Source organism: Penicillium macrosclerotiorum (genome assembly GCF_028827735.1).
Source record: "Penicillium macrosclerotiorum strain IBT 26536 chromosome Unknown utg000008l_segment0_segment0, whole genome shotgun sequence".
NCBI lineage: Eukaryota > Fungi > Ascomycota > Eurotiomycetes > Eurotiales > Aspergillaceae > Penicillium > Penicillium macrosclerotiorum.
The window spans coordinates 1371821-1393460 of NW_026643087.1; the positions used below are offsets into that span (position 1 = coordinate 1371821).

Here is a 21640-nt window from a genome sequence, read left to right on the forward strand (position 1 = left end):
TTCGTCGGGGAGCGTCTCAACCTCGCATGCCGTCATGGCCGGGACTTTCGAATTATATAAATGGGCGAAGTCCATCCTCCGAAGGGTTGCCAGCTATTGTGAAGCTCACGGAGTGCCATTGCCCACCTAAGTATCAAGCACCAGCCTGCTGTTGCACAGAGAATTGGTCTTGCCTATTGAAGTAATAGTCATCTCAGCCCGACCCTTTGCCATGCCGTCCAGCATCTACTTCGCTGCCTCGGCAGCAGTGCTTGCCTGCTTTGCCCAGGTGGCCTCAGCGCAGACCAACATCACAGCTACTGTCTGCGCCGCAGAATCTGTCTTCTCTGATTGCAATGGGAACGTCGCTGATAAATGGCGCTCCTGTATCAACGGGTGCAACGGCAATGGCGACTGCATCGTGGACTGCGGCTGTACCGCACATCAGGAGTATATCAATTGCATGGCGCAGTCGTGCTGGAACCAGGTATGTGGTGTCTTTCCTTCTCTTGTCTTCCTTTCCACACTGAAGCTCCTCCATCCCAGCTTCCCTAGACTGACTCGTTTCCGCCAAATAGGTCTACTCCTGCGAGTACCAGCTCTTCGTCCAGCAATACTTCGCCGTGTGCCCCAGTGCCGCGGAGCCGATCCCCTTCTGGCCCGCCCCGGAAGATGCCCCGAACCGCTGCTCCTGCAGTCTAGGCAAGGTTCTCGCCAATACCCTCACTGCACGCAAAGAGCAGATCGCCTGCATGCAGAATGTCACCGACCAGGCGCTCTCCAACATCCCCACTAACCTCGCCGACCTTGGCAACGGCCTCGACATTGCCAGAACCGCAACCGACTGCGCCTGCTGCGGCGCCAGCGCCAGTATCTCCGCGTAAGTTGTCCAGGTCCCCTCATTCTATCACCCAACATTCTTTCCCTTTTTCTTCTTCTCTCAAGCTGGGAACCCGATCAATTAACCCACATACTGCCCTCTAGTGCCTGGGATGTCTGCCCCCACACAATCCCCACCCTCGCCGGCGCCGATCTCTGGCCGCTCTTCTTCCCCGCTGACCTTCCCAATCTCTACACCTCGATCCCGAACTGGGCCTGGTCCACCTGCGACAGTACCCTCGACTCCACCGACTGCGCCGCCGCCGGCTTCTCTGACACCGGCGACAAGTTCTACAAGCCCGGTGACTTCCCCGCCAACGGCACCGCCACGCTGCACAACGTCGCCGGCACAGTGACCGTGCCGCCCAGCGGGACCGTTATCTCATGGTCTCAGGCGTCCACGACGTGGACTGTTACGGCGACGGGCTTGGATAGGAAGGCTGTTGCCGGGTCGACTGCGACGGCGACTGGCACGGATGAAGCGTTTGTGACGCAGACGGCGAATGCGGCGGCGAAGGGGGTGCGGGCTGGCAGTGTGCTGGGGCTGTTGGGTGTTTTGGGGGCTGCGGCGCTGTAATTGATTTCTTATTCAAGATCGGAGCACACGAGGCGGAAAGTATAAGGTGTAATGTGCGTGGTTCATGATGTGATGATTGATATGGCTGATTATGTTTTCTGGGGAAGAAGTGGACCTCGTTCTTCCTTTCCTTCTCCTGTCGAGGGGGTATCAAAATGATGGGCCGTGGACGTACCTTGTTTACCTTTGCCCTTCTTCTATTTTCTATTTATATATATCGTATTTAATTTGTCCAGCTGTCCCTTTTAATCATCGGCACGCTTCTAGTCGAGTCCGCTGAGCTGCCTCATGCTATTGCGTGATATATCGGTGATACCCTCACTATACATTCCTCCTTCACGTACCTCTATTGTTGACGTTGCGCTGTCTCACAACTCAGGCCACAATTTTAGATAAACCCTTTTAACGAGCTTACGCGTTGATATTGTAGTCTTTTTTTTTTGGCTTAACATAGGAAGTACGTACCTAGATGTGTTCCATGATGTCCGGTTTATCTGCTAATGTATAAATTACAGTAGTACAACCTTCTCTAGCCTAGAGTTTGACGATCAAGGTAATATAGTAACTTGTGATAATACATTCAGTACGTATAGTAAATTGATAGTATAGTTCTACTAGTCTTAGAAAGCTAAAAAAAAGTAGGTCTATTATATAGTAGCTACAAGCTTATTACTAGACTTGATATTAATCTAGTTTCAGACTTTAGTAGGTCTCGAAATCACCTTCACTAATATATACTAAGAGGCTATTTCCCAGCCTGACCGCTTAGGTCATTAGCGCAATTTAATTATCAAGGATACTGTATCAAATTAAGGGATATAGTGAATGTACTGTACGCTTTATATATCATATTGACTATACGATAGAAGATTAAGCCTTGTGTATAATTGAATCTCATAAAATAAGCGGACGATAATATAGGCGTGATCTCTATCCACTTGTTTGTCCAGTGTCATGTCATAGCATGCTTCGTCCCTAACTATCTACAAAAAAGTGTTTATGAGAGTATCTGCACCTAGGATATTTAACTACCTTGGTGTCTATCTGTGCTCTCGCCAGAGGTTATAGAGCCATCGCAAGCACCATCTTCTTGAGGTAGTCTTATAACACCAGAACGGACTGGCAAGGCACAACACCAGCCACCTTCTATGCTGGAATCATCCAATAGTGGACCGATTTCTAAACGACGCCTTGATACGGCCTCCGAATAGTAATCATGATAGAATTTCACCTAAAAATTGTGGAATTTGTGGCTCAATCACCTGTCAAATGTTTGGTGGAATATAAAATTACTTGCCATCCCCTCTGCTGCTAGGTTAGATGTCAATGAATTAAAGTTCAAGTTGCGGATATATCTCCAACCACTATCATCTTAAATCCAATCTAGGGCATGGAAGGCGAGCTAAGAATACATTCAAAATTGGCTTCAAAATCAGCTAATTTTTATCTTTGTTTGTATTGGTGTTAAGTGTGCGCCGTAAAAAGTGGGGGCCGGGAGCACCCCGGTACTTAAGCTTTGTCTCGGCACCTCTTGAATCGCATGAAATTCCTCTGTGAATCTCATTCTTATTTAATACCATCATCCTTCACGGTCCACGTGATCAAAGATTCAAGGCTATCAAGTGCGTAACTTGGTGTGGCCTAAATAAATCTGCGCAACATGTCAATCACAGATTTGCCTCTAGAGCTTTTGACTCGTATTTGCGAGCATCTAGAGCCTCAAGAATGGGGCGCATTCCGGATTTCTTGCCGCCAAATATACGACAACACACTGGAAGCCTATACGACGCGATATTTCAAAAGAGTCACGATTCTTCTCACCCGTGAAGGTCTTGACCGCTTGGAGTATGTTGCAGCCAGTGAAACTCTTCGTGGCTCGGTTGAAGAAATTTGGATCATCCCGAATTTGTTCGATCACTGGGCAAACTTGGACAAGGCAAGTTTTACAAAGGTGGACATTAGGAGATATTTGTTGAGATTAGGACGTCATCCAACAACGGAAGAACACAATGAAGTTCAGGCTGAGCTCGAGGCTCTATTTGCCGTCTACGAAGCTACAATGGCAGAACACCGTGCCATTCTCGAGCCCCCGGGACTGTTGGGTCGCCTTGAAAAATGCCTACCACGCCTCGAGAAGGCTGTCACCCTTGGACTACGATCTTATGAGACAAGGTTCCTCCTGAATAAAGCAAGAAATACTGACTTTACTTGTCTGGGCTTACGTGAATTGAAGAGTCATTTCAACTTCAAGAGGTCCCCAATGTTTCATCAGAGCGTATCTTATATGCCTTACAGTTTGGTATTCTTGCAACTACTTAACGCCATAGTAAAATCCAATCGAAAGGTCCAAGCCCTCCATACATGCAGCCATTACTTTTGTGGCATGAAGTTGGAATCCTTTCAACTGCCAGAGTCACAATATCAATCACTGCTTCCACTCTTGAAGGATCTGACGACTCTACATATGTGCATTCGCCTCAAAGATCATGAACAAGAAAACTTCGATGAAGACACCTTTAAACGTCTTCTCAATATCATGATCACAGCTGCACCGACACTGAAGACTCTCAGCTTTGCTCAATGGAGCCCAATAGAAGAACTATCCCCTCGTTACTTCAAGGATGTCTCTCAGAGAATACAATTCACCCAGCTAGAGGAACTTCACCTTCATTCGATTGAGGTGACAGTAAATAGCCTCGAGGAATTTCTACGGACAGCAGCCCCAACGTTGAAGCGACTGAGTCTGAGATTAGTCAGTTTAGTTGATGGGATAACATCAGCACCAGATCTAGGATCCCTGACTCAAAACAGCCGTAGTTGGGTCACTTCAATGTCTACCGAAGTCAGAACCGAGATACAGGGGCTCTGGAAGCGCGTTTTCGAATTCTGGGCAGATCACCTCAAGCCGCAATACGTCGAAGTGTCCGTGCTTGGGTACCGGGGAAGATCCATAACACTGCATGACAACTTGTATATGGAACGTGGACAACGGGACGCAGAGCCTTTCCCTGGCGTGAATCCCTCAAGTTTCTATTTTGATGTTGAGAAGGCGAATCTATCTTTCAAAGAATGGGTCACGCAGCTTCAGATAGAGATGGTGCATCAGCCATTCTTGGGTGGACCAAAGCTTCCAGGGACCAGCAAGATCCACTTGCATGCCCCTGGCCAGGACTTTAGTGGGCAGTTTCCTGCGGTTTGTAGAAATCCATCAAGTATGAGCAGGGCATTAATAGGTTAGGATTGTGTCCTGTTGTATGGGGACCATTGTGCCAAGGTGCCTTGAGGAGGTCGCCCTTTTCCCCACTCCAACACAGCCAGTCCTCAACCATCGAATTAGAATCGATATATGTACTCTACTCATACGCCTTCAACGAGGCTGCTTTCAATTGGATTTCGGTCTCCAATACCCGAGAAGCGACGTGTGTCTTTCGAGGATTATTCGATATTGAGTTGATATAGAAAAAGCACTCGAGTCTTTGATAATCTAAATCTAAAAGACTTCGATCCAAAGAAAAAGAATCTAGAAAAGACGAAACGAAAATAAAACGCCGAACTCCATGCACACCGGCGATGGTCTTGGGATATGTAATCACAGCCCCCCAAGAATGATGAACAAAGAAAAAAGAATCATGAAGCTGCGAGAACTCTTCCGAATTCTGGATCTGGAAGCCCGTTTCACGGAGTCTTCAGGACAAAAGAAAACACAACATGAAAGATGGACACATGATTTGTGCCTAGTGCACCTCCCCTGGCCTCTTAAGCCGCCGTCCATGAAGGACACACCCGTTTCAGAAACTTCATGAACTTGAAAAAGCCCACCGCATATTCGACATTTCCATGCGGATCCACCACCCGTTCAGGGAACGCAATGCCGGCCCCATACAAGCCTGGGATCACGCTGCCGTCGCGCTCGTGGAACTTGCCCGACTCATGATCGAATTCAAGCGCCAGCGCCGCCCCGTCACACGCCAGCTGCGGCAGCGGATCGCGCGTGAAGCCTACCGCCTGCACAATGTGGGCACACTCGGGCAGATGGGCGCGGTATTGCGCCGCTTCGCGAGCCTCGCCACCAGCGCAGTCGACCTTGGTGATCACAGTGCCTGCGGGCGAGGTTGGGAGCTGGGCGTCTTCGAGCTGGGTGCGGGCAAAGTCGGCCGCCAGGCCCTTCAGGCCGGTGTTGTCGCGCAAGATCCAGCCATCCATGAACTCGGCATAGCGGAGCGGGTGGCGAGTGAACCACTTGACGCGGAGGAGTGGATGTGAGTCGCGAGCCAGCGTGACGAGGTTGAGCAGGGCGAGGATAGCGCTGTGGGATGCGCCGACGACAGCGACGGTAGTGGGGGTGTCAGTGGGAAGGGTGATGGCTAGCTCGGAGGGTTTGAGGACCGTGTCGAGGTCGAGAGGGGAGATGGAGAGGCCTGGGACGGGAACTGGCAGGTTGGTTGGGTGCGAGCCTGTGCAAAGGATCAGACGTGAGGTCTCGATCTCAAGCTCGTCGGACGAGTTGGCCTGCTTGACGCGGACAGTCCACTGCTTGGAAATCTGCGGTGGTGTAAATATTAGCCTTTCTTCATGATCGGGAGCGCTGGAAATCAATAGGTCATTGGCGCTTCCATCGAGCTATAAGCTGGTATGATGGGCCTGAATGGTGGTGGGGTGTAGAATGTCGTGCACATACCCTATCAGTCAAGTTGGCGGTAGTGACAAAGCCGCGGCAGGCATAGACCTGCTCCAGCTTCATGAGCCCGTCTGTGAGCCCGCGGACCATGTCAGCGGCATAGTGCAAGTGGCAAGTCTTCTCCTGGTCCAGTTTTGCGATGGTGGTGAATGCGTTGGGGCGCTGGGCATTCTCGATGACGTCCCTGAAGGGTTGCACGCCAGTGGCGTAGGCCTGGAAGAAGGAGACTTTGGTGTTACTGGACATCCTGTATTAGTGGCTGCGATCCCTGACAAGCACGACCCTGATCACCAACCTAGGAACCTCGCGGTACTTGCGGTGGACTCGGCCGGCCTCAAAGCTGGGGTCAATCCAGGCTATCGTGCCCAGCTGGCGCTCCAGCAAGTTTCCCACGACCGCCACACCAGCTGGGCCGGCGCCCACGACGACTGCTGCGCATTTTCGAATAGTCATTGTGGCAGATCTGGGGAGAATGACAGTAAAAAAATCGGAGGAGGGAAAACTGAAGAGTGGAAAAACAAAGAAGCAAGAACGGAATTTAGGTGGAAGCGAAAAGTGCGGGTAAAAATGGTTTCATTCGGTATCTAAATAGAATCAAAGTGCGCAGACCGCAAGTCATATGTAACCCCTCAGCGAGTCCAAGAGGGGCCAGAAAGGGGGGTTTGGAAGACCCAGAAAGCCAAGACCCGAGGAACGAGGAATGCGTAAGTCTCCGATCACCATCAGCGATCCAGATAACGCAACCAACATCCAGTCGGGACGTCGCCAACAGAGCGGTAAACCAAGGCCTAACACAAACGGGCCACCCTCCCCCTCAGGTACCCAGGCCGATCAATCTGAGTTACGGTGACACACACATGCATGACTGTGCCGGCAATCTCTCGGTCGAGAGCAGGATTGGGACACTGATAACCAGACTCACCCGCCCCTCGGCTAGCTTCAGCTGAGCGTCCACGAGCCATATATTCCTCACGAGGATGGTTCGAAGGGCGCGAATGGCTTCGTGGGACTGTTTGCCGGCCGAGAAACGAGGGAAGGGCGAGACTGACGCAGTAAGCCCCACCGGCTGGTGGTCGCTTTCCATCGGCCTGTCGGCTGTGTCGGGTAGGCCTGCGTACCCTCGCCAGGCGATAAGGGAGGAAGGGATTGTTCTGTCGCGGGCCGTCAGAAAGACTGGCAAAACCACGCCCTTCTCCAGGGGGTCTATTGGGAGGTGTCAGATGTGTTCCGGACATCATCACGGCACGGAGCAGGCGGTTTTGGGGTGAAAAGGAGAAGAAAGCTGGTCGAGGAGAGCGATTGATCTTATACTCCCCCGTTCGGGCGCTCATTGGAGGTCTTGGCGAAATTGCGTGATTGAGTTGTGCCTTATTGCCTCAGGCCACAATAGCCTGATCCATCTAGGAAACTAGCTATGATTCACTAGAACACTGCATAAATTTCTACTAGTGTGTATAAGAAAGGATGATTTGGGGACTACAGGTGAAGTGGAAAGCTTCGGTCAACTAAGAAAGCAAAATCACTAAATATTCTACAAGCTGGAGATGTAACGAGTATTCCAAGGAAAGAAATTATTCCACACGGCTCTAGATGTATTGTCCGGACTATCGCAGTCTTTGCTTGAATTTCTTGGCATTGTATGAATATTCAAACTTGGAAAAGACAAAAAAATTAATCATTTTTGATAGTTGTGTGGCATGGGTGTGCCAATGAAGTAGAGAAGCTCTGTACAGTTCCTGCACAGAGCAAGTCGAATGGGGGTTTTTTGGTTACCAAGTGACGATATAGTCACCCTTAGCTTATCATTATTCCCTCATAAAGAATGAACTTCATCTGAAAAACTCCCAGTAAACCAGCTTCTGGTTACCAATTGGTAGCAAAACAGCGCCATAGACCAAGTTGGCCGGGGGAGCTATTCTCGCACTAATATAACCGTCACTCTTGTCATGAGGAGATAGCCCATGATTCGGGCGACAACCCGTCCGCAGAGTATATAGTAGCTCTTGTATATCGGGAAGGAGAGGAGGCCATGCGCTTGTTTCAGCGGAGCTGGGTCGATTGGTTTCGGTCAGCTGAGATATCGCCTTGGGTATTGAAACCGAGGGCCCATTTCTGCCCTCTTTCCCTGTTTGGGACTTGTCCACATACGATCTCCACCCACTCATCGGTAAGGGCGACATTTGGCGGTGGAAAGTTTTGGAGCTTGCCGTCATCGAGTACCGGCTTCTCGCGGTATTCTGGGAACTTGTCAGTGATTTCCTTCTTTTCAGCTTTTGCCAGGCCTCGCGGGTCCCTGACAAGGCCAGCTGGCGTTTCAGCAGTCTAAACTTGCCATACAAGTTTGTCAAGGCGCGTCTCCGCGAGTTATCGAGCTTTTTCTGGCCGTCGTAGAAATCTTCTCGCGGATCTCGGACCATCCCGTACCGCGTCTGGTCGCGGTCCTTGCCTCCTTTCTTCTGTAGGAAGCCTTCACTCACTTTTCTCTTTGGCATCTTGGAGTTTTTGATTATGGAATGATAAAATATAAGGCTGAAGTGATATAATATAAGGTTGAATATTGAAATGTAACGGAAAGGTGAGGTGAGGATAGGATAAAGGATGTGCAGGAAATGAGAGTTGGTGGCTAGGGCGAGAATGACGTTAAAGTTGAGCTGAGAACAAAGTAAAGGGTGAGATAATGGGAAGGTGAAGTAACGATAAAGCGAGATATACATTGGACATAAGCGATTAAGCGAGCTTGTCTGCCTGAGCAGCTTCAAACTCACGTATAAGGTCCTCTGCTCCGATAGCTTCGTCTGCTGTAATCCAGCAGATACTTGTGCTCCGATATACAGTATCACTACGCCCTATGTACTAGTCTACACGGCCAGAATCCGTTCCCAAAGACTTAAATCAATTGCACTTGAACTAGTTCAAAGATTCAAATCATGACGTGAAACCTTCATTTTGAGATGCTTGCAACACGTCTTCATTATACCATGCTGTTTGAAGTGGCCTCTAACAGAGAACCAGACCTGCGTCGGAACATACATCTTCGTAAAATCATGTTCATGATCAGCAAATTTGTACATTAGTCTACCTGAAATATGTAGTGGTCAGATTCTCAAATCTTCCAACACTATCCTTCCGAGGAGGTTTTCTTTTTCAAACAGCCCAACAGACTCGAATCTGCGCGCTGCTAACATGATTTGACCACTGAGGGAATCTTGCTCGGGCCCAAAGAGCGATCGAATCTCCAATTTCAAGCTCGCGCACAGCCCGGCCATCCAGTGTGGAGCGGCCTCGACCCTGGGTGCGCTCAATATCATAGGCCAATGGCGAGTCCGGCGAAATCTTATCGAGGTAATGCCAAATGATTTCCACGTTCTGCACCTCAGACACGCGACTGCCGTTCACCTGCAACTTGTTGTCTCGGGGAAGAAGGAGTCGATCGTCCGGATTGAAGTGCCTGGAAGTCTGGCCATGCTCGTTTTCTAGGAGATCCTGCTCTTCCCCGTTGGCGTACATATTTCGTTCATGGGCCTTTGGTACGACTTCCGTATCGAACCAGGTCCACGAGCTCTCGTACATATTCTCTCGCCGTGGTCCGCGGCCTTGGTCATGGGAGGAGAGGTGAAAGACAATTTTGCGACAGGGGTGTGCAGTGCGATGTGGAAGTGGGCGTGAGGTGGTTGGTGATCGTTCGAGGCTCTGAATAGATACCACGATGTTTAGCAATGGGTGATGCCATCTAATTAATGGCAATATAAAGACCAACCTTTCTATCGTAGCACAGAGGCACTGTCTTGAGCAAAACCTGGTCTCGATCCTGGTAGATGATTCTGTTCGTTGGCTCTTTCATGCTGGTCACTGATGAGGGCCAGTATTCGGCCGCATCGACAATCGCATCCACCAGCTCTGCAGGGAGACCTTCGGTGACCTTCCATTGCAGCAAAAACCGTACCCTGAGAACATCCCATAGGCTCGGGAAGTATTCCTGAGACTTTCCCTCTCCTGGCTCCGCTGAGGGAGTATTTGTATCTTCGTCGCCAGAGCTGGCGTTTCTGAAGGGCTGCCGATTATGCCGGTGGAGCCACATGGTTGTATTATCGAATATCGATTTATTATTTGCAGTCTAAATAGATGCTTGAAAGTCGCAATTCTTGGGTAATTTAGAGTATCAGAAGGAAAGAAGGAAGCTTCGGGGCTTTTTTGGGTGGTCTGAACTGGCGAGTCCCAGGCAACAGCTCCACTCAAGCTTTCAGGATCGAGGGAGATGAGCTTGTGACTGAAAGTTGGCCTCTTAGCCTATTCCGATAGTCAAACTGTGAGTGACGTCGACAACAGGGTACTGAGAACAGGACAATGCAGTTCAGATGACAAGGGTGGTGCAGGTGCATCGATCTTCAGTATCTTATCGGACCCCGCATATTCTTGGAGTTCCCCCCCTCCCGACCTAGTCTCTACCATGGACCCTGACACTGCACCGAATGCCATTATCATGACCGGAGAATTTCAAGGGTAAAGCTCTAATACATTACGAGTAATAACGGGAAGCATGAAGAGTATATTTATTCAAATAGGGCCAAAGAAATCAATAGGGTTGATACAAAAGATGTCGAACAAGTGATCGGTGATGTGTACTATGTGCACTGAGTGACGTCAAAGGAGGCTTAATACCACCCGAAAGTACCATACACCTGCTGGATACCTACGTGTAGTATGTGAGTACTAAAGATTGCTAGAGTACGGGGAGACTCATTTATACAATGTGGAAAAGCCGTGTAGTTGAAAATAGAGAGAGATCATGAGTTGATGATATCTGTATGGTACTTTAAAATGCCCATTCCCAACGCCAATAAGATACAAAAACACTAATTTTTCTTTTTCCTCTTTCCAATCATGGCTTTTGACCGCCAGCAGCACGGTATGCAGCCGCACGCTTGCTGCTTCGGTCCTTGGGTTTGCCCTTAGAGCCACGGCTCTTGGTCTTCATCTTGAGCGTGGACGAGCCATTGGAGGAAGCCCGGTGACCCTCGAACACGAAGGAATTTCCTGCAATACCACCCTTGCTCTCTGACTTCATCTGGGCTGCACCGGCGCGGCCAAGCAACTTGTTCGCACGACCCTGGAGCGTTTTCTGAGCCAAATCGCCCGCACGAGCATCCTTTCCACCAGAGTCATCGCGCTTCTTGCCCATCTTCCGAGCACGAGTCACACGCAGCTTGCGGGGCAGCATGGGCGGGAATTTCTTTTCGTTGAGCAGCAAGGCTTCTTCGACACCATTGCCGTCGTAGAACTGAACGTAGGCAAAGCCTTTTCCGACACGGGTATTACGATCGCGGATGACACGGACAAATTCCACGCTCTTCTTGGAGGTCTTCTTATCCTTCGAACCTCCAGTGTTGGCGTTGAAAGTGCGCCAGAGACCTTCTTCAATGTCGGCCGGGGCTCTGACCTTCCTCTTTTTGCCATTTTCATCCTCTGTAACTCCCTCTTGGTCAACGAAATCAAGGTTGCCCACAAACACACATCGCTTGTGGTCAATCTCCGCAGGGTGCGCAACGCTGTCAACACGGAGGTGGCGGTCCAGAACCACAGTTCCGTTCAGCGCAGCAGGTGCCTTGCGAGCAGCCTGGACGGTACTGTAGACGGCATAGGCATTGGTGCTAGGAGTCGTCTCGTCCAGAATCTCACGCCGGGCGAAAGAGGCACGTTTCGGGGTTCCTCCACCACTAGCGAATGGCACGGAGCGGAATCGGATTGACTCAACCTTGTGAGGACCCGAAGCTTCACGCAAGGTTGAGCAGAAAGAGGCCAAGTGTCGGAGGAGGGTCTTCTTGGCTGTCTTGGACTTGATGGCTTGGGTTGAAACGTTGCCCAAGAAAACGGTACGACTGGACTTCTCAACTTCACTGGCCTTGTCGCTGCCAGTAACACTTTCATGAACTGGCACGGGGGCGCTCGCGTCATCCTCACTCTCATCGGCTTCCGAATCGTCCTCAGCGGCCTCATTCTCTGATCCCTCCTCTTTGCTGTCTTTCTTGGCCTGTTTTTGACTTTCAGCCAGCTCGGCCTTTCGCTTGTCCTCTGCCTTCTGCTCTTCCTTTGCGATACGGCGCATATAGGATCCTTCCAGATCATCCTCGCGGCCGCTTCGCTTGCGCTTGCGGCTCTGAATCTCGGCAGCCTTCTCATCCGCAGAGTCAGATTCAGTGGTCTCCGGAGCATCTTCCATAATTGCGTCCTCCTCTGCCGAATCCTCGTCCGGCTCTGAGATATCTTCATCTTCGGTCTCTTTCACTTGTTTTCTAGGTTTGAACTCAACATATTTCACCGCGGGCGCTTGCACGGGGCCAGCCTAAGGAAATGGAAATCAGACAAATTTCTTTCATATCAGAAGCGAATGGAACGTACACTTTTGTCAAATAGCGAGGACAAATTTGGGTCTAGAGCAGCACCGCCGCCGAGAAAGGGAAGGCTGCCAGAAGCAGGCGCCTTTGAGTCCGACGTGGACTGCGATTTGGATTTCTTGCCCATTTTGACGGATTGTTGGAGTCCACGGAGGATTCTTTGCCTTCGTGGTGGTCCAATGAGGTGGAGTCGAATTGCGCTGGGGAGACTCTTCATAGCTCCCGAACTTTTTTTTCTTTGGGCTTATCGGGCTTGGCGCGGGAGCTGCTGCACATCACATGATTACAGAATCCAGGCTTGATGTTCCTCGAGGCAGGGGATATAGATGGCGAAGATACATTGAAGAAGAGATCAGCTTGATCAGTTTACTGAAACTGAAAAAAGAACAGACAAAAAACTCAAGTTTACCAAAATCTACAGGTTTTCCGTGAATGCGACCCTGCTCCGTCAGATAAGGACTCACTTCGGTCCCACCAGAGTCTTTGAGAGAAGAAGACGGCGCTTTTCTCTAGTTAAAACGACCTCCATTCGAACCACGGTCCATTTCTATAGCAGCACCTTCGCGTATTCCAATCCCCATGTATTGGCATGGTGTCCATGTTGTTGATCCTGCAATGTCTGCCGTCTTCGGCGACGTCAGTATCACGTGACTGGGAGTTTTTTGCAGGCGGTGAGGCTCGCCCTCGCCGGGACGCGGCAGAACCCCGTCACTCGCTTCTGTTGCTGTACCCCATCATAGCGGTCTCGTCGCTTTCTCTCTCCTGTTGGTGAGCCTTCAACTCGGCCTTCGTCCCCAAAAATACGATTCGGCCATTGCGACGATTATACTTGTGCTTCAGATCTACCACTTAATGCAGAACCCCTCCCTGCGACCCTCCTCCGTGGCCCTACCCACGCCTTAGCCGACCTCCCCTCCCCGTCCAGCACCAACACTAGCGCACCTGTGGTCCACCAGCTCCCGAGGACCTTTCATATTGGCAAGACGCGTGGTACGCCACCTGGTTGATTGGTTGTGTACGAGGAACGCGGTGGCTGTGAGAATCCTGCTCGGTCGCGAGTAGCGTTACTCCTCACAGCGTCGCCCCGGCGCATTGTTAAAACGGTACGTCGCCCGGATGCTTACATCCTTCAGTCAGTAGTCTCTGGCTCGTCTTCAAATCCAAAGAGCCCCAGCTAGTCTGGGACGCATTTCAAGCAGGTTTGGTGGCTTGCGCGAAGTGCGAACCCTGCTTTGGGCGCTCGTTCCCGACTCTGGGGGCGTTCCGGCGATGATCAATCTCCGCACCGCCTTGGAGGCGCTGACCTACCTCTCCCACCCACTCACCCACTTTTCCTCCGCCACTTTTCCGTTGGCTCACTGTGGCCCTGATACCATGGCAATTGAACTGATCAATTATATCTCTCAACCAGAACCTCAATCGAACCCCTGTTTGGGAGCTCGGTGACCTTGCCGCCCTACCTGCCGCCCATCTACCCACCTCCACCGCTCGTACCGAGAGCCACCATCGGCACGACCCAACACCCTCCTGCCTCTTATCCTTTCTCCTTCTTATACTTCACTTCCTTGTTACCTTGAGGTCTCTCCATAATCACAGATGGAGGTGGCCGAGAGCAGAGAACAGACCTCCGTTGGGCCGACAACGGGGGCAGAATCCACAATTACCAATGGTGAGCGAAATCCTTTCTTGGATGACCCTCTCATGGACGATGGTCGGTCGAGTAGCTTGAGTGAGATCGACGACGTCTCCGACAATGAGCCCTCCGACTTTGAGGACTCCCCTAAGCCAGAACGGCAGCTAGAAAATGACTCGGAGGCGGAGACTGAGCGCATTGAGGACTCCCCTCACAACGTTCGAAAACGAGACATTGTACTTAGCGCTGGCAGCGCTGGCCCCAGTCCGAGCAAGCTTCACCAGTCCACAACATTGGATGACGTCGATGATGATGAACCAATGGCAGATGACTCGCCGAGCAAGCCTCGACGACTCTCCCCCAACAGCGGTATGGATGACGATACTGCTGACCTTGACGATGTGGAGCTTCCCGATAGCATTGGCAAGAAGCGGAAGCGCATTGATGCCGGTGATGACACTGGAACCGAACTCGGCGAGGAAGAGCCACTGAAGAAGCGCCGGAGCTCCATCAAGAGCGACCTGAGCGACCCGATTGACGACGATACCCCACTTTCCCCCGAACCGATGATGGAAGAAGAACCTACCACTCTTATTGATGATGAACTGCCCGCCGACGAGATTCCCGAATCAGATATCCCTGCTGCGCCTCCTAAGGGCAAAAAGGGCAAAAAGGGTAAGCGCAAGGGAAGAAGAACTCAAGACGCCGACGAGGGGACTGAAACTGGCGGCACTGAGCCTGTTACAGAGGACGTGGCTGATGACAATCTTGGAGAAGACGAAGAGCCTGCGGAAAGGGTCGATGAAGTTGACGATGCCGAAACCGCAGCTCGAATTGAGGAGGAGTGTAAGTCTTTTCTCTGCGCTGCATATCAGATCATCACACTAAATCTTTCTTTAGCCGCGAAGAAAACGTCTGCCATGGAATCACTGGCCACTTTGGAAAAAGAGTTTGCGACATTGCGTGACAAGTAAGAATTTCCGTCTCACTGCCTTCTGTTTACTCTCATCGCTAATCATGCCACAGGATCTATGACGAACGGATCACAAAGCTCAATCGGGAAATGGAAATGCTAACTGGTCCAAACCCGACGCACCCCGAGTACCTGCGTCAAATCGAATGCGTGCAACGTTACCGGGATGCCAAAATTCAATACGAGCATACCCTGTACCGTTACCGCATGAAGGCGCTGCTCAACAAAAGCTTGGCCGAACGTGCCCAAGCACACAGCACATACTTCCAGCGCACCCGAGATGTTCGAGAACATCATTCAAGTGCGATCAGCAAGCAATTCTATGCGATTCAGCATGATCGTTTCAAGACGGACGAGCTGAGCCCGCATCATATTATCCCATTCCCCACCCGTCGTTCCCAGCAGATTGCCCATCAGACTGCGTACAACCATGAAGTCTCTGTTATGGCAGGAGTCGCTAAGTATGTTGGTTTCCCGGCTGCGCCGACTTTGTTAGGCGCGCGGCCGGCTGAACTGGAGGACGACCTGGAGAAGATGGGAGTGAGTCAGACCGATATCCACGACGTCCATGCCGGTTACTGACAAGCCTCTCTAGATTACTGTTGAGACTCGAGTTTCGGCTCCTAGACATTCATCGGCGTTGCCAACTCGCGGTGCAGTGTCAGCAATGTCGTCGAACATGTTTCGCACAGCTGCAGAGGAGGCCTTCTTGGAACAAACGCCGTGGGCCAATCCACAGCATCCTATCCATCAGCAACAGCCACAACACCAGTATTCACAACAGCATCGCCCGCAAGGATCTTCATTTGCGACACCAGCCGCTCAAAAACGAGTGGTCGATATCAATGCGCCCAATGGCTCTGCATCCACGATTCCAGAAAACATCTCGGCTGCCAACTCATCCACTAACAATACCCCCTACGGTACAGAACAAGAGCCCCAACATTCGACTCAAGGACCTTTCCGCAATCCTGACTATGGCAACGAACATAAATCTGGGTTTCGATCTCAAAGTTCTTCCCCGTTAGATGTGCGAAAATCCCAGCCACATCCAAGCCTCGTCGAGCGCCTCTCCCCAGCGCCCGATGTCTCTGCCTCGCGCAACAATCCTCTCTTCTCTTCCCAACCTATCCGCCAGGGTTTGTTCCAACCCTCTGCCTCTATGCCAGACTCATCACCCAGTTTGCCAACAAAGGTCGTGGATGCGGTACATTACCGTCCCCATCAGCCTGAAATCTCCGCTGGATCCGGTCCGAGCCACATGCCAGCTCGGTAAGCCGGGGCCTCCGCTTCCAAGTGCGGAGGTCCTAGCTGAGAGCTCTGCCCTGTGACTTACATCAAAAGAACCGGATTTACCCAATAGACATGATTGCTTGTTTTTTTTTTCTTTACTGCAACTTGCATTTGCTTTCTTCTTCTCTTTTCTTCTGATTGAATTCCCCTAATGAAGATTCCCTTGTTTTCGTTTCACGTTCTACTATTGTTACAACGTCAAGTGGTTTCTGATTAGCGTTCCGCGCTAGAAAGTGGGAAAGGGCCGTACGGCGTGCTATGTGCATGAAAAGCGCCCGTTGGGAATTCTCGGCCTTGACGCTGACGAGCCACATTACATATGGGAAACCTCGGTGTTTGTCAATCCCCGGGTCTGTGTCCTGGCTATGACTGCATGGAATGGAATCGGGATTTTTTTTATCAATTTATCATACGTGGTGTTTTTGTATGGGGGTATGGGGGTTCTGATCTGTTCTTCTTCCTCTTATATCTCTTTTTGCTGTGATGATGGGAGGTTCTCTTGCATCGGAGTTCTCATTTGACTTCTTATTTTACTCCTGGGAAAGGGAGATTTGGCTTTGTCTTTTACCTTTCCGCTCTTATTACTTACTCTCTTCTTGTTGGTATCTGTGATGCTGTACATGACTTTGAAAATCGAGAGGACACCGCTTGATACTGTGCCTAAAGTCTACTAAACACCATGACTTTCTTATTCTTTATGTTGGACCGTAATCAGATTTTCTGCATACTGATCATAGTGGGATAGGTGTCGTAGTATGGCCACTATCAAATGGCTAGAGGTCTATTAACTGAAAGAAGGTTCTCAGTTCAATTGACCGTGACGAGTCAATTATGAGCCAGGTCTTTAAACAAGAAAAAAGAAAAGCACAAAAAAATCCAGAAAGGAAAAAATCGATCTTTCAAAATAGGTAGGTATATCCCCGATCTTGATTTTTCCTATGAACCTAAAATATGATAAATCGCTTTACTCTGCCACGGCGCTGGCTGCTGCCTCTGGTTGCGGGGCAGCTGGCATTTGCTCTCCATCGCCGTTGGTAGAAGCCTCAGTCGGTTGAGTCTGCGTCTGCTGGGGTCGCCATTTGGCCAGGACTTTGCCTGCTGCTGGTCGAGATTCCTCGTCTGGTGTGCAGAGTTAGCCAAGAGAATTGGATCGAGATGGCGAGAAAACGACGCGTGAAATGGACTTACAAGTTTGGTACACATCCTCTAGTGTGTTCAAGCACATTTCTCGGGCCGGGGGCCGGAACATGATCAGATACCTGGAATTCATTAATAGGTGATAGGACGAACTTGAAACAGGTGATACTCACATCAACGCCTGCACGCAGAGATTCACACGCTCGGGATCTTTGGCCAGACTGGCTATCCGCTGGGTGATAGAGATGGTAACTTCTGGGATCTCACTGAGGAAACGTACAAGCACCTTGATGTCACGAGAGTCGATGTATGGTAGGAAGCCATCCAGTAGACGGAGCACCCAGGTATCATAATGAAGAGCGACAGTAAAGTCGTCCTCTTCGCCTTCCTCGCGCTCAGAAGCGGCCACTTTCATCTGAACCCGGTCATTGTACCACTCTTCATTGAGCCAGATGATGCCGATATTAAGTCGAGCGCGGAAGTCCTCCAGAATATAACGATACAGCGTTTCCCGGATTGAATCTGAAATCGTGGTTTGTCTCTGAGAATGTTTGCCCTTCTCACTTCCCTCCAGGCCGGCTGGAGCTCGAGTGGCAAGTCGGGTGAGCAAAACAACCCATGCATCCCGGTCGAAGGTGCTTCCAGCCAGGCGCGCAAAACCTGGCTGTTGGCTTTTACTCGTCGCTGGTGCTGTTGTGGTTTCAGTAGCATTGATCATGCCAAACACTCGTGCCACAGCACTACGGCCCACCTCTCCTGCCTCCTGTTCGGTCAATGGGGGCGGTTGAGGCAGAACAAATGGTCCTAGGGACACCAAGTCTGGCTGAAAATCTTCATCGGTCGCAACCGCAGCAGCCTCTTCGGATGCATTTTCAGCCATATCCATAGGCTGATACTCGGGTTCATAATCGTCATCATCATCAGGAGCAGCCTGTTGAAATTGCTGCAGATGTTGCTGCTGCCGCTTGAGGTTTTGTTCCTTAGTTATACTTTGATATCGAGTTCGAATAGCCTAAGATGCGAGTTAGTTGTAACTTTGGATAAGTTTGTTCCCAGGCCTACTTACATCCACAGCTTGCGTGAGTAGGGATGAATTGACTTGCGCCAAAAGGGGCACAGCAATCTTGACCACCAGGTCTGGAGGGAGCTGCTTCACATCAAAGGAGGAAAGCCCAACATCTTGGGTTAGGGTAAATAGTTGATCATAACTATGCGGGCCCGGTGGGAGAGGGGGGATTTTGAGCAACGGAGGAGTCATTGCATCAAGACGGACGCGTTTGGCGTTGTCTAAGCCATCTATTGGCTCGCTGGGAAGTCCACGTTTACGAGAAGCATCCTCAACAGGCTCCAGCCGAGACTGCACCAGGCGCTCAATGTACATCTGCATTTTGCCTACCAGCGGATGGTTGGGATTCCTAGGGCGCGTTAATTAATCTTCGATCATGGGGGCAGCAGGGTGCCGGGTCGGCGTACTTCTTCATCACATTCACCAGCAAGGCCCGAGCCGTGCGCTCCATCGACTTGACATTGACGCGAGCGGTTGGTGTGAATGGGGGGCGGACATGTTTCGCGGGGTAGAAGTCGAGAATGGTATAAATAATCTTATTGGCAATCGTCTGGCGAGTGCGGATGAGAGGCGCGAGACAGTTGAGAGTTGCGTTCACAATTAGGGGGTCGCTGCAATCATGTCAGTATATAAACCTGCCTGTCGGAGCTTAAGACGCCTGATTACCTCGTCTCTTCTTGGAAAACGCCAAGTAGTCGATCAAGGAGACCAGACGATTCGGCCTCGAGGTGGGGGATAGCAAGGACGGCATGATTTCGGGGGACAATGGCTAATGATGTCTCATTCTGGTCCGGTCGCTGCAAAAGGTGAGTAGCTGAGCTCGATGGCTAAGCAGGAAAATACGATAGGAGAACATACCCGAGGATCAGCAATCGGGCCAGGCGTCTGAACTTGAACTACACGCTGTAGAAACTTGACACAGCAAATTTTGACGGGACATGGGAAGGAATCCATTTTTCGGAGGATCTCCTGCTTGATAGCGGTCATTCTTTCCCACGTTTGGCCATCCTCGGGGTGGTTGACACTAGCATTGCATGCGCATTAGTCTGGGGCCCAAACCAGCCGGTATTCTTCCAATAAGCAAACGTAGTCTTCGCCAATACCTACATATAACGAAAAATCACCGTGTACAAGCTAGCTGCGGTCTGCACCAAGCTCTGGAGGACCGCTACGTCCGTCTCCGGCAGCTCCAACGTCTCTTGGATGGTCTGCAAGACACCTGTCGCAAGCTGTTCCTTCTGTGCGGCTCCTAACATAGGGCTTGAAAAGGTCTCTGCTAGGAAATCTGCACCCCACCTCCGCAATTCTATTCTCGCATTGGCCCCGACAATGGGGAGGATGCCGTTGAGGATTTGTGGGTAGAGCGCCGCGTCGCCGAGGACAAGGTTACGGGCCGAGTTGAGTTGGCCAACCTGGTCAGCGATCTGGTCTGTCGGTTGAGCCATCGTGGCTCAAGATGAGGGGAAAGGACTATGCGATGGAGAGGAGTCGAGGCGGAACCAAGTCGAGACTGTGGATACAATGGGAGGGAGCTGGAGGAGCTTGCTACTGGAGCGCGAATCAAGCTGCGAGTTCGGGTGAAATCGACGCGTACTCTGACGTGCAGGAGTTCCGATGAGAAAGGCGACCACACCGATGTACCACGAACGAGCCACAATCGAACAAGAGCGAGTGGGCGATGGGCCGATCTGGCGTTGGGGTGCAGGTTGGGATATGCAAAAGGCAGAAGAGGCCGCAAGGCCGCAGGGGCCGAGAAAAGTTGGGGAACGGACAATCCGCAATTCACGTTATCAGTGTGACCTGCGACAACACCACACTCTGACCAGGACAGCCTCAAAGGAGTATTTGCCCGGTAAAGTCTGAAAGATATTCTGTCTGGCTTTTTGAAAGTGTAAAGAGGACATTTAATAGCATCCGGCGTGAATTTGCTGTAGCCTAAGCTGTCGGGGCAGTAATATCAATCGAGCAGAGGACAGTCAAGCACTAGATCAAAGAGTTCCGAAAAAAGAGACACTCTAGATCAGAGCCTTAAAGTTCAATTGATTAAGTTTCGTGAGATGTGATGTTCTCTACCGATTTTTGCATGTCTTCTTAATCTGTACTTGTGGTATTCACACTGTAAGCACCCGCCAAGACTTTGCCTTTCCGGCCGCGAATAGTTTCATTGCCCCATCATCTTCCCTCCTCCAACCACCCACCTTCCACCATGGCCTCTGGAATGTACGTTGCAGTGGAGGATACTCTCTAATGGCTGATGATTCTGTACCCGCTGACAATTTGCACCCATCGCAGCTTCAACTCGACGTACTACGGCAAGGACTACCGCGCCGGTGCCGCCCTCCTGCGTGCCCGCCGGCCATATCTGGTTAAGAATGCCCTTACTGGGTTCGGCTTGTTTGTCTTCTCCATTGGTGTCTGTATGTATTTGTCTCTCCAACCCACAAGCTTTGATCGTTCCTTGTTCCCTCTCTGCCTCGTCCCAGAGGATCATGCCACTGGGCCACTTGGCAGAATACCCTAACATTCTCGCTGTGAAGCAATACGTGAAGAAGGGCGCATTTGCTCAACTCAAATACTGACCACTGTCTCTCCCGAATACAGATGCCTACACCATTCGCGCCGTCGGCCAAGAAGAATTTTCCGACGTAAAAGTCCCCGATGCCCCCGCGCAGAAGTCAGCGCAGAAATAGAGCAAATCGCACACAATCCAAGGCCGACCAGGATCGAAATCCCCAGTCTCATGGGGGGTTGAACTCGGAATTCGGCTTTTTGCGTGTACTATATAGTCGCATTATTTGGGAGGGGCCGAACAAAGTGGCCGACAGGGCCACCCCCTCGGCAGGAAAACAGTCACGGAGCACATCGGGGTTTTGGAGTCTTCTGCGCAGACCATCTTTTTTTGGATCTGTGAGCTCAGCGGGTTTACTTTATTGGCATCTGCGTTGTACTGTACAGAGTAGCTTGGCTGGGATATTCTTTTTTCAAGTGTATAGGGCTGGAACCAGCTGCAAATGCCAAAAATCTTCTCTCTTC

General features: G+C 50.8%; 9 protein-coding genes across 9 annotated transcripts; 4 read left to right on the plus strand and 5 right to left on the minus strand.

The window, feature by feature from the left end:
• Window positions 1-211: 211 nt before the first annotated feature.
• On the plus strand, window positions 212-1435 carry N7462_008696 (uncharacterized protein; the record flags this gene model as incomplete). The annotated part of the gene is made up of 3 exons (XM_057080411.1): window positions 212-466; window positions 558-859; window positions 925-1435. The coding sequence occupies 3 exons, from the start codon at window positions 212-214 to the stop codon at window positions 1433-1435; spliced, it is 1068 nt and encodes a 355-aa protein (XP_056930739.1).
• Window positions 1436-3095: 1660 nt separating this feature from the next.
• On the plus strand, window positions 3096-4673 carry N7462_008697 (uncharacterized protein; the record flags this gene model as incomplete). Its single annotated transcript, XM_057080412.1, has 1 exon — window positions 3096-4673. One exon carries the CDS (start codon window positions 3096-3098, stop codon window positions 4671-4673), a length of 1578 nt encoding a protein of 525 aa, XP_056930740.1.
• A 518-nt stretch (window positions 4674-5191) lies between these two features.
• On the minus strand, window positions 5192-6566 carry N7462_008698 (uncharacterized protein; the record flags this gene model as incomplete). Its single annotated transcript, XM_057080413.1, has 3 exons — window positions 5192-6055; window positions 6114-6351; window positions 6409-6566. 3 exons carry the CDS (start codon window positions 6564-6566, stop codon window positions 5192-5194), a joined length of 1260 nt encoding a protein of 419 aa, XP_056930741.1.
• A 1587-nt stretch (window positions 6567-8153) lies between these two features.
• N7462_008699 (uncharacterized protein) lies at window positions 8154-8605 on the minus strand (the record flags this gene model as incomplete). The annotated part of the gene is made up of 2 exons (XM_057080414.1): window positions 8154-8406; window positions 8451-8605. The coding sequence occupies 2 exons, from the start codon at window positions 8603-8605 to the stop codon at window positions 8154-8156; spliced, it is 408 nt and encodes a 135-aa protein (XP_056930742.1).
• A 652-nt stretch (window positions 8606-9257) lies between these two features.
• Window positions 9258-10191, minus strand: N7462_008700 (uncharacterized protein; the record flags this gene model as incomplete). The annotated part of the gene is made up of 2 exons (XM_057080415.1): window positions 9258-9803; window positions 9871-10191. The coding sequence occupies 2 exons, from the start codon at window positions 10189-10191 to the stop codon at window positions 9258-9260; spliced, it is 867 nt and encodes a 288-aa protein (XP_056930743.1).
• An 801-nt stretch (window positions 10192-10992) lies between these two features.
• Window positions 10993-12632, minus strand: nop12 (rRNA-processing protein NOP12; the record flags this gene model as incomplete). The annotated part of the gene is made up of 2 exons (XM_057080416.1): window positions 10993-12453; window positions 12510-12632. 2 exons carry the CDS (start codon window positions 12630-12632, stop codon window positions 10993-10995), a joined length of 1584 nt encoding a protein of 527 aa, XP_056930744.1.
• Window positions 12633-14101: 1469 nt separating this feature from the next.
• Window positions 14102-16387, plus strand: N7462_008702 (uncharacterized protein; the record flags this gene model as incomplete). The annotated part of the gene is made up of 4 exons (XM_057080417.1): window positions 14102-14984; window positions 15039-15108; window positions 15165-15651; window positions 15707-16387. 4 exons carry the CDS (start codon window positions 14102-14104, stop codon window positions 16385-16387), a joined length of 2121 nt encoding a protein of 706 aa, XP_056930745.1.
• A 981-nt stretch (window positions 16388-17368) lies between these two features.
• On the minus strand, window positions 17369-20052 carry N7462_008703 (RNA-processing protein PTA1; the record flags this gene model as incomplete). Its single annotated transcript, XM_057080418.1, has 8 exons — window positions 17369-17523; window positions 17593-17663; window positions 17715-18553; window positions 18608-18956; window positions 19015-19218; window positions 19274-19404; window positions 19466-19631; window positions 19715-20052. The coding sequence occupies 8 exons, from the start codon at window positions 20050-20052 to the stop codon at window positions 17369-17371; spliced, it is 2253 nt and encodes a 750-aa protein (XP_056930746.1).
• A 761-nt stretch (window positions 20053-20813) lies between these two features.
• N7462_008704 (uncharacterized protein) lies at window positions 20814-21297 on the plus strand (the record flags this gene model as incomplete). The annotated part of the gene is made up of 3 exons (XM_057080419.1): window positions 20814-20827; window positions 20900-21024; window positions 21209-21297. The coding sequence occupies 3 exons, from the start codon at window positions 20814-20816 to the stop codon at window positions 21295-21297; spliced, it is 228 nt and encodes a 75-aa protein (XP_056930747.1).
• Between the last annotated feature and the right edge of the window lie 343 nt (window positions 21298-21640).